The sequence below is a fragment of the Buceros rhinoceros genome, unplaced genomic scaffold (assembly GCF_000710305.1).
Source record: "Buceros rhinoceros silvestris isolate BGI_N320 unplaced genomic scaffold, ASM71030v1 scaffold4613, whole genome shotgun sequence".
Classification (NCBI taxonomy): Eukaryota; Metazoa; Chordata; class Aves; order Bucerotiformes; family Bucerotidae; genus Buceros; species Buceros rhinoceros.
This window is the reverse complement of record NW_010402861.1, coordinates 2,259-13,991: the sequence shown is the minus strand read 5'-3', so window position 1 is coordinate 13,991 and position 11,733 is coordinate 2,259. Positions and strand designations below refer to the sequence as shown.

General features: G+C 41.0%; 1 protein-coding gene across 1 annotated transcript in view; it reads left to right on the top strand.

The window, feature by feature from the left end:
• The window catches only part of LOC104490480 (zinc finger FYVE domain-containing protein 1-like), a gene marked incomplete at its 3' end in the record, with an annotated part of 16,714 nt that extends 5,375 nt beyond the window's left edge, over positions 1-11,339 (top strand). Inside the window, exons 2-3 of the mRNA XM_010132772.1 lie at positions 8,691-9,195; positions 11,125-11,339. Of these exons, the coding sequence (XP_010131074.1) occupies positions 8,691-9,195; positions 11,125-11,339 (720 nt within the window). The remainder of the gene's footprint in view (positions 1-8,690; positions 9,196-11,124) is intronic.
• Positions 11,340-11,733: the final 394 nt, after the last annotated feature.

Genomic DNA, 11,733 nt, shown 5'->3' with positions numbered 1-11,733 from the left:
GCAGATACTGAGCAGGATCTATGTAATGCTTGTCAGTCAATTTAGAAGATGCAGAATGACCTGTAGCCCTTATTTAAACACAGACGATTTTATAAAACCATTAAATAACCAGTCTCTAAGGGTGTAACAGTTCATGAGTCCTCCTCTGTCCCCTCTTGTTAGAGTTACATGTACAAAGTGATAACTCTTTAGGGATGCGAGCTGCTTTGCTTTTCTCACTCCCACTGTAAACCTGATGAAAGTGCTGTGTCTTTTCCTTACTACCTACTGATCTGAGCATGGCCAAAGTCTAGGGACGAGAAAATGGAGGCACTAGGAATGCTTTTTTCTAGTCAAGCATTCTTTGTCAGTCCATGCAAGTTAACATATGTCTTCTCTCTTAAGAGAAGATCAGTATCTCTTAAGCCTTGCTGCTTGCCTCTGTAGTGGAAAAGAGTCTAGCAAGTAGTACTAGTTTCTGTGATGCTCTTGCTTGATTTTCTGAATGTGGCTTGTCATGACTTTTTTGGGGGGGTGGGGGTGTTTGCTTGGGTTTTTTTGTGCTTTAGGGTAACACAGTTAGCTGTAAGTTTTTGGGAATTTTAGTCCATGTCCTGTAAACTGAAGAGTCACAGCTAATATATTTGCCATGGATTTAAAGGAGGAAGAAGAAATGTAGAAGGATCCAAGTTTTTTAGGTCAGTGAGATCTGTCCGATCTGTCCGATCAGGATATGTAATTTTGTCCCTCACCATGGTTGCTGTACTATTGATGAGTTTTCCTCCTCTTTGTGCTTCAGAGAGGTTTTCTTGCCAAAGTATTTTTGGGAGTTTGTTGTCCTACGCTCTAGGAATTTTTCTCTTACTACTTTGCTATTTTTTAGTGTTCCTCCCATCCCAGTTTGTTATCGTTTTTTCAGTTCCCTATCCTACGCTAAAGTGTGCTGTTTTTCTGTCCTTGGAATAAAGACTACTTAGCAATTGCTGGTTAGGAGCGTTCTTTTTCCACCAGACATACCAGTACTTTGAAGAGTATTTTTAGAAGAATGGAGAGGAGCCATCCATTCAACGAATGCACAGCTCTCTTAACAGTCTCAGGCTGACTCCTACCTAATTTGAACGTAGCCACTTAGAAATAGTGCTTTTCCTTGGAACTGTTCTTGCGCTTTCTTCGTGATGCATTTCTCCTGGGCTGTAATTAAAGTCAAATCTCTTGCCCGCTTCCTGTCTCTCTTGTCCATATGCAGAAATGAGTTCAGGTGTGGAAGCGAAAAACAGCATGTCGCAGGTGAGAGATTCTGGCAGCAAGCCACTCTGGAATTACCCACTGGTTCACTTGAGGAGTTCCTGAACTAAATAGGGTTGGGATGGGGGGGAAGGGGGTGGTCTAGTGCTTCCTCTGCTGTGCCTCTTATTGCACTTATCCTTTTGGGCTCCTGGATGCTGCCAGCAGGAGCAGGATCTAGGGTAAAAAAGGGAACTGGTAGCCTTCTGTCCTTTCCATGTCCTCCACTTTCTCCCTTCTGCAGATGTCACCAGGAGGCAGATGTTGCTGCAGTATACCTTTTACTTTTTCACTTGGGTTGTTAATGCCTTGCTGCAGGATTGCATACAGGCAGAAGTTTCACAGTCCTTTGGCCTGCCTTGCAACTGGGAAAATAACCAGAGTAACCACTTTCTAGGAAGAGTGGAACTGTAATCATCATCATGATGACAAGGACAGTGGTATAAAGTAGCATCCACACAGGTAATCTAGTTATCCTCAGTATTGAGGAAAACTGATAATTACAGCGTGAACTGGCTCACTGGCTTGCTGTCTTCTGGGCAAGTCTCCTCATTTGGATGTGGTCTCTGCTGCTGCAGCTGTGACACTGGGGTGGTAATTGGTAGCTATGTGGCCAAATTAACATCCATGGGGAGCCTGAAAGATACTTAGGATACATAATAATGATTTCTGCTTCATGATTTACTATTCTCTTAAAGAGTTAGTTTAGTGTTATTTCTGCAGCAGTTGCATTTACCTTGAAGTCTTTGTTAGTTTTGAGTTCTTGCAAAAGTAGTTTTTCAGCTAGCAAACAGGTTAGTGGGCTGTCTAATATTAATTCTGCTTTCAGCAGTTCCATATATAACTCAGCTGTCATCTACAAAGGTAACTCTTGGATTAGGGAGAAGTCCAATAAAATAGGATTACCTCCCATCCCGTTATGTTTTTTCCACCACTGTATTAAAACCTCTGAAATATGGTCTCTCTCTTTGGGTAGGGTTGTTAAGCAGGATTTATCTTTTATCTCTGTATTTTTCAGAAAAGAGTTCTGTATTAGATAGACATGGGCTTCAGACATGGGCAGCCTCCACCCTTCACTGCAGGGACCTGCAGGTCCTGTTGACACTCATTCTGATACGCTCTGTACAAACCCATGAACATACTGTCTCTGAATTCGTTTGACAGTGCTGTGGGATGGAACAGCATAGATTTGGTTTGAAGAAGATACTCAGTTCAGGGACACTATTTTCATGGATACGTACAGAGCCTAATAGAACAAATCTCAACAGAACCCTTAGGTGATTCTGCAGTGAAGGAAAATAAGCAGGTACAAAAAACTTCAGGTTGGAAAACACCTCTATTACAAATGTTTTCTTTTGGTTGAGCCAGACTTGCACCCAGCACAGGGAATAAGATCAAAACTAGCTGAAGCTGAGAAGGAGTGTTGGAATTAACCTTAAATCCTTGGGGTGTGTTTGTTTCCTCCTTTATTTTGCCCTTCCTGCATCTGGTGCCAGGTCACTCAAGTTGGGCTTGGGGCTCTGTAGGACTCTGATCCTGAAAATGCTGATGTCCACTGTCAGCTTGGCTGAAGTCTAGGAGATTACTAAAGACAATAATGATAAATATATTAAATGTTTGCTGGGTCAGTGATTAATAACTTACTCCTGAATACCAGATTGTAACTACTGGTATGACATACGCGATTTTATAAACCAATCCATTGGCACAGCCTTTTTTGAGAAAACTCTCCCAAGGTACCATAAAATGTTTACATAGTGGCAAGTAACTCTTTGAGCAGAAGAATTAATGAAGTCTAATTTCCAGAATGTCTGCCTCCCATTATCCAGTGCTTATCCACATCTTCTGTCTTTTGGGTAAGAAGCAGAATGTGTGCTATTGTGCACCAGCCAGCTTGCTTTCTGGCAAGTATGGGCACGACTGCTCAGCTTACTGCTTTTTGTTGGTGGCTGTGTGGAGTGGACAAGAGACAACCTTTTTCCTTGGGAACTTTATTAGAGACTTTATTTTCTACTCTGCTGTTCATTTTCATCAAACTTTTAGGAAATGTATGTTTTAGATGTCTATGTAATTGGATTAAGGATTTAAAATTCTATGTGCAAGAATAGAATAATGGCATAAATGACTTTTTCCATGGGAAGTCATGCAGAAAAAAAGGTATAGGAGACAAACTAAGGTAGGAAACTAGAGCTGCTTGGACTTACAAGTCAGCCTTTATTCTTCTTGAGCACCTGCTTGTAATCAAAATCTCTCTTGTTTGGAGGCCTCTACAAGCTGGGAGGGAGTAGTGACCTCCTGAGATCAGCCTGAATAAGTCCATAGCCTTAGCAGGAACAGGGTTTGAATTATGAGGGCCCCCCTCACAGCTCTACTTATGTCATGGGTTTCATAGCAGTGAGTTTCTCTTCCACACAAGGAGCTACCCAATCCTTTTTCTCACTTGGTAGCAAGAGACATTTGGGAGTATCAACAAAGTTTCTCCTGGGACAAAAGCTGAGAGTTTCCAGCTGCTTTGTAATAGCCTGTTGCACTTGAGTTGCTGGGATAAGCTTCACTTCTTTGCTTTCATGCGCTGGCTTTCCTGGAGTGACTGTGAGGACCACTGCAGAGGAGTGAATTCCAGTGGCAACATAGTACTGTGGTGCAGGTTACTCTTCTCAGATTTGACTTAAAGGCTGTAGTTAAAGGAAGAAATCTGCTTCATGGGTTTCTCTCTTTGTTTTCAATGTACACTGAAATTCTGATGTAATGACCTAACAGTAGAACCTGTGGCTTTAGGCATGCACCCATAACACTTCTGTGTGAATCTACCTCTGAGTAGGAACTCATTTTTTTTAGAGTTAAAACACAACTGTCAAAATTTAGAAGCTGTGTCAAAAGAACTGGTCTTTGTGGAGGTGGGCAGCTCTGACAGATCTGTTCTGATTCCAGATTTAGTGATTGATATGAGACTCTGTCCTTAAGATCCATTACCTAAATTTGTCTCAGGCTTGTGTTTTAGAAGTTCAGGGCTGCTTAAAAGGTTGCAGATCTTTTCTTAGCTTGTTTTGCCATCTCTCCCTCTGATTTCAGGTGTTAGTTTGAATTCCTGTAAGCATTATCTTTTTAAAATTATTTCTGAACTGTGAGCAGAATTGCTTGTACTGCCAGTGTTAAGTAGTGCTCTTTTGATTTTTTTTCATATCGTTATTTTGACTGCCTGTACTTGAAGACTTATTCGTTTCAAATGTTTGCACTTTTATGCTGGTATATATATGGATGTGCTGTTACAAGTCTTGTAGCTTATTTTTTCCATTCATCTAAAAGTGTGTTAAATTTATATCCTCTTTATTGATTTAATGGTTGTGTGTCAGAAGATATTGTCATGTGCTGGTTGTCAGACAAGTCTGATGACTCGGATATAATTATTTGTATGATGGTATCTTTCTTGATTGCAGAAATTTTGGTATTTTAGTTATTAAAAATACTCTGTTAAAATCAGGTCAAGCAAAGAGTAAGATTTCAAAATGCAACAATAAAAATACCAACGTAAGTCAAAATGACAGTGTAAGACTAGCAAATGAAGGTGCTCTGATGAATGCCAAGCACTCTTTATTTTTGTTTTGGGCTATTGTGTTGTTGTGGCACAGCTCTGGCTTTGTGCACCACTTCCATGAATATTGGCAAGCCTTAAAGGGTTTATAAAGAGTTTTAAAAGGAGAAAGCTGTGGTAAAAATGCCTGATTCTCTTAATGTGTTTGGTTTTTTTTTGCCTGGAGTCAGATTTAAAATTGTATGAGGATAGGTCATTGGAAACTGTTCTATTTTGTGAATTTTGTTCCCAGTCTTTTAACATGTTATTGTTGTAATGTCTATTAATTTCTTGGAAACAATGTTAAGAATGTTATTTTAACAGTTCTTGTTTCTTGTCTCTTCCTAAACAGTTCTGCTTTTATTATGACTCAGATGTAGGAAACTTATGTCAGATATGATAGATTTCCAGGTATGGGTGGCAAGGGAGCTTCAGATCTAAATGTATTCCACAGCAGCGTGGTGTGAGTTTTTGTTGCTAACAGAAATGTCGTTAAAACTTTAAAAGGCAGCTAACTAGGATTCTAACTTATGGTGGACTAAAAGCTATTCTTTCTAGAAGAGAATCTTCTTCTAAAAGCTGTAACAAATGTGTAAATGAGTCTCTATACCAGAAATGACAAAATAGAGAAGGGGCTAGAGAGATATGCCTCTTATCTTAGGTTAGACGTAAAAAGTTTTCATTCTTAACTGACATTGCTGTGCGATTTAAGGAAGATTTCATACATACCCTCTGCTGTTCATGGCAGAGATGTGGAGCTCTTGGGCAACAAGGCTGTAAACACAGTCACGGAAACACGAGTCCTTTGCACATGTGGCAGAAGGTGGTACCGTGCAAATTTCTTTAAAGATCAAAAGCAAAATAGTGGGACTTGAGCCCAAAGGAAATTAGTACTTTGACACTGATTACACCTACTCTGACTTGAAACATCTTAAAGGAACTTGCTCAAGGGAAGTAAATTTGACTACTGATATGGGATTGTTGATGGCTCTTCGAGTATCATCCCTGTGTTCAGCAGTGGTTAAACAAAACAAGTGCACAAGAGCAAGGAACACCCAATGACATACAAGCATATTCAATATAAGGGAGGTTTGGGGGTTTTTTAGTGTTGTATTAATTCGGTTTTTTGTTATGTTTCTTCTGTCCCACCACACGGCATTTATTGTAACGGGATGTTGCAGGATCCAGAACTGTGTCTAGATTCACAGAGGGATTAGACAGCCTCCTAGAGAACAGGTCTACTGGTTCTCTGCCAAACCTGAGCGTCTAGATGCAGTTAGTGCTAGGAAGTGCTTTGACATCTGACTACCGAAAGCTGGTAAAGCATGCTAGGAAGCATTTACTCTTTTCATGTCTAAATTATTTATTAATTATGATTTAATTATAATTGTTGTTGTGAGACACAACATCAGACTAGCTGGACATCGGTGCATTCTTGTGCTTGGACTTGCTTGTCCAAATCATTCCTGAGTTCTGTCCTGCAAGGAAGTCTGGAAGAGCCTAGAGCCTTAGAAGAGGGCAACAGCTCAGTGCTTTGGGTGTCTGATTTAATATTCATTATAATTTTTCTGATGGAGTGATCTGGGTTATTGATTTGGAACCAACTTTTCTTCTGTCTGGCTCAGCAATGCAGTTCTTCCCACATATCAGGAAGTTCCCCTGATATCAGCTGTTGTTCAGGTACATCGAATGTGAAAGCAGACTGGTAGTGTGGACATTTGCATTAGCTCATCTTGGTAGAGTTTCAGCTGCAGAGGAGTTTGTGTAAGTCGATTCCTGTTTCTTACTGGTCAGAATGTGTTGCAGAGTCCCCCTTATCCCTGAGGTCCTTACTGTCCTTTGTGTCTTCTGATATTACTGACTCAGCGCCTTCCACAAACTCTCCCAAACTAATACCAGAATAATAACCAGTGCTGCCTAAAAGACCTTAGTTATTAGCTCTCCTGTCAATACTTAAGCAGCTGTTTGAAGACTGATGCTGCTTTGTGCTGTCAGGGACTACCGACTGGCAAATAGAGGGTCTGCCACCCTTATGGTAAGAAGTTTGGGAGGTGGGAGTTAAAAACAAAATAATCCAGAGAAGAAATGATCATATGCCTTTTTGCTTACATACATATAGCATTATTATATTATCAAAACTGTGAATGTTTTTAGGAGCCATCCCATGATTTTTATCCACAGAAAGATTAAGAGAAACTGCATCTGTCATCTAAAGTACTGTCCCGATGACAAGCTAATAATCACAGCTACCAAAAATGCGGATCTTTTATTATGCACCTGTAACTTGAGTGTATCTTGATGGTCTTCCACAAACACCAGAAAAGATTCTGTTAAGAGTACTTTAATTTTTCTATTTCCTTCTATTTCTTCCACACTGTGATGCTGCCTTGACTGCTTTGAGTCTATGAGAAGCTACTGCAGCCCCACAGTCCGCAGTTTTTTCTTTCTGAACACTGTTCCCAACCACAGTCTAGCACACTGGTTATTTTTTGGTACGCTGGCTGTTTTTTATTTTCCTTCAAAGCCTAGATGCTGCTGATAGATTTGACTGGAGCAAATGGGGCTGGCCGAGCCTTAAACTAATTTGTTGATCTAAGAATAAACTTGTTCAAAGCACCATTTATTATCTCACGTCCTCTGAGGTTCATGTGTCATGAGACCTTCCAACTATACTCATAGAGGGGAAATAGCCAAGGAGCTTCAGAAGTCAAGAGGCAGGTGAGAGGGAATGGAAGCCATTCTCTTTTCAGCTGACAGGGATTCCTTGAGAAGCAAATCACGATGGAGGTGAATTTCATCCTTCTCAAAAAGTGCCTCTGACATACTTTTCCCTGTCACATAACACATGGGTAAAAACCTGTTAGATGAAGAAAAAGCAAGTGATAAGCAACCATAGCCAGGAGCTTAAAACGTTTGGCAGCCAAGGCTGTATTCTGCAACGAAAATAAGACAGACTCTCATACAGAACCCTAACCTGTTTCATTGCTTCTTTATCTGTTGTTTCCTGTTGGTCTAGTATCCGAACAGATAATACCCTATTCTCTATCCTAAATAGCATGATGCTTGTCACTTAATCTATGTGAAACCAAAGAGAAGTTACCTGCTGAAGGCAGTCTACTCTCTTCTGGTTTTGTGTATGGTTTTTGGAGATATTTTTAAGTGAATGCACAAAACAATACATTATTAAATGGATCGTTGAGGTAATTGTGGCACTTACTTAAAAGCCAGTTTGACTTGCTTCCACCACCTGAATCCAGTGCACAGCTTTGCTTTCTTCTCCGCTCTGCCTATCCGCTGAAGGATCTATCAGCTGGGGAACAGTGGGAGCAGGACAGGCTGTGTCTGAGGTCTCTGGCTGTGGATAGATGCAGCACAGAGGAGCTTTTTCTCTCTGAACAGGTTCTTAGCCTCTGTGGATGAGGTAAGTTAAGGTAACAAAAGGACTCCCCTATTTTGCACCTGAATTTGGGTGCTTGCCAGTAGACCAACACTACCAAAGCGTCTGCCATGTTCCAAGTAGGTGTTCTGACAAGCTTGGAGGTAGGGTTGTGCTCACTTCTCTGAAAGGACTGCCTCAGGGAATGGAATGACCAAAAGAGGCTTGACTAGACAGATAATCACAGTGAGGCATCCCTTCCAATACAACTGTGTGATGAAACAGTCTAAATCCCACTGATGTGTAACAGAGCTGCTTTCTAATATTTTGCTTTGGACTTCTTGGTGCTTCAGAAACTTATGATGAAATCTGAAGAGGAAATAATCAGCCTCGTTAATTTTATGAATCCTGAAACCAGCTCTGTTTTTGGTGTTGTCTACTCCAATTACATAGTTATCTTTTTCTCCTTTTTTTTGGAAGGTAAGGAATGAAGAAGACTTTATTAAGAAACTGGACTGCAGTCCTGACCAGCACCTAAAGGTAGTGTCCATCTTTGGGAACACAGGGGATGGCAAGTCTCACACTCTTAACCACACTTTCTTCTATGGCCGGGAAGTCTTCAAGACGTCTCCAGCTCAAGAGTCTTGCACAGTTGGAGTCTGGGCAGCCTATGATCCTGTCCGCAAAGTGGTGGTAATTGATACAGAGGGCCTCCTGGGGGCCACTGTGAACCTGAGCCAGAGAACACGGCTGCTGCTGAAGGTCCTGGCCATCTCTGACCTTGTCATCTACCGTACTCGTGCTGACAGGCTCCACAATGATCTCTTCAAATTCCTTGGTGATGCCTCGGAGGCTTATTTAAAACATTTCACCAAGGAGCTAAAAGCTACCACAGCCCGCTGTGGTCTAGATGTTCCTCTGTCAACTTTGGGTCCAGGTGTCATCATCTTTCATGAGACTGTGTACACCAAGCTACTGGGCTCTGGTGAGTAGGCAGTAAGACACTGAATTACAATGTGCTAAACTCTATCTATAAATTATCAGGTTGTACTGAATATTCTGTGTTCTTTACTACTATGTAAAAGATGTGGTTTGGGTTTTGGTCTCACTTGTACCAGCTTGGGAGCCAGGCTATGGAAATAGCAGAGCATTCCCTGATGGCAATCTGACTACCCCAGATCAGCTAAAATAATCCTCTTAGCCAGCTGGACATCAGCACTGACTAGTCATGGTGAGAATTCTGCCAACTGTAGGAGAGGTCATCATACAAATCATCAGTATGGGTGATATGGCAGACGAAAACTGAGGCACCCTGTGATTTTGGAAGGGATATGGAGTGTCCTGTTGGAAAAACAAACCCAACACAAAAAACTAAACCAAACCCAACGCAAAAGCTAAGATGAGCAAGAATAATGGAATTGATGAACTTCAATACTTAGAGTACCCTCACTATACTTTTTAAAATTCTGTGGACTAACATTGTGCTGAGGCTGGCACAGAGCTGATGGTTTGACACCACTTTTCTCAGTGCAAGCATCTGATATGGCCAAAGCAACAGTCCTGGCACACTGTTATTCCCATTGCTTTCAGTGTTCTTCACCAATACTTTTAACTTGCCTCGTGTCATGCTGGATTATTCGTATTTAAATTGTGTATTTTATTTGTATGTCTGAGCAAAATGTATGTATTTGTATGTCTTGACTGTTCTGTGGAAGTCATGGCATGTGTTGGTTTTCATTATACAGAGATCTAAATTTCTTCTTCTGGCCTCACTTTCTCTATGCTTCTAAATGAATGATGAAACCTATCTTCATTCTGCCATTTCTGATACTTTGAGCAAGTGCCCTAATGAATTGACCTGCAGCAGGTGAGGGTCAGTCTAGCTGTCTGTGAACCCCTGGGAGTCTTCTGCTTGTAATACCACAGCAGCTTTCTGCTGGCCTGCATTTTCATTTAGGCTTTTCCAACTAGTGAGGTACTGAGCTAGTAGAACTTAGCATTCTTTCTTTTTATTATTAGACTCATTTCTTAATTACTTCTAATTTAGCTGCCAAGGCAGTTCCTTTTCTTACATAACAATTTGCTGATTAGCAATGTGGAGATTTATTTAGCTGTTGAGATTTGCTGTTTCAACAGGTTGGATTTAGTGATCCATAACGACAGTTGCACCTGTGTGCATAGTAGGGTAGTAAAAAAATTGCTTTTTTATGATCACTTCTGATCATGGTAGCAATAGGAAAGAAACCTCTTAGCATGTGTGTTTGCAGCAAGCTGTAACCATCTGTCACCATGGACAATTGAGATAAGTGTATTTATGTACTCGTAGGGCAGGGGAGAAGGGGCCTGCCTTATTCTGAAATGTACATCAGGTACTTGGAAGCAGGCAGGAGAATGTGGTCAGCTCTGCAGAGTCTGACCTGATGGGGCCAGTTCTGAAGTGCTTCACTGTGTACAAAGGGTTGTGATAGAGGCTCCATCTTCCTTGCTACAGGGTTGGCATGGAGAATAAGCAGCCCATGTAAGGTTCATGACCTCTGCTGCTTAGCTGCTAGGACTTAGCTATACCAAGTTATGGTCTAGTGAGAAGAGCTGACAAGTGTGTTGACATAGAGTTTCCTTATGACATAAATTGCTTCTTATTCTGGATATCTGTGTTTTCAAACCTAAATGTTTCTGGTTTTACCTGTGGAACTTGGTCTTAGAATCTAAGGCTGTGTATCAAAAAACGGACTGCTTTTGGAAACAGTTTTTTTTCTTTTCCTTCTTTTAAAATATAATGACAGCTGCATTCCAGATGTATTAGAAGGTTTAATTAGGAAAACTAGCACCGTGTTGCTTATGAAAGCATTGTGCAATTTAAGTATTATTTTAAACAATCAGTTGTTTATATACTTGCTGATACTCTTATATATAGATCATCCTTCTGAGGTTCCTGAGAAGCTCATTCAGGATCGGTTTCGGAAGCTAAGCTGTTTTCCTGAGGCTTTCAGCTCAATCCACTACAAGGGAACAAGGACATACAACCCTCCAACAGATTTCTCTGGACTTAGGCGAGCTGTGGAGCAGCAGCTGGAGAACAATACCACTCGGTCACCTAGGCAGCCTGGCGTTATCTACAAAGCACTAAAAGTAAGTGGAGAAGAGTTCGTCACAATCTCGATTTGTATTGATGTTGCTAGTAATGGTCAGTTGCAGCTAATAAAGGTAGAGCATATGATGCAGGCTTGTAGATGTCTTGAGATAAAGCAAGTCTTCCATGAAGATGATGATTTTTGTGTAACAGCCAGGTAGACTGGGTGAGTAGGTTTTTTATTTTAAAACAAACACACGCCTTAGCAAAGACCATGAAACGTCAAGAAAGGCTGAAGAGTAAATCAGAGCAAAATCAAATCACTGAGAGAGAGAACGACTGGGGAAGAAAAAAAATAGCTGATGACAAGCACTTAATGACAGTGATTAAAAAAGAGGAGGCCCAGAAGGAGTTATTCCTGAAATTCTTAAGGCTGGCCTCAGCACAAGGGGA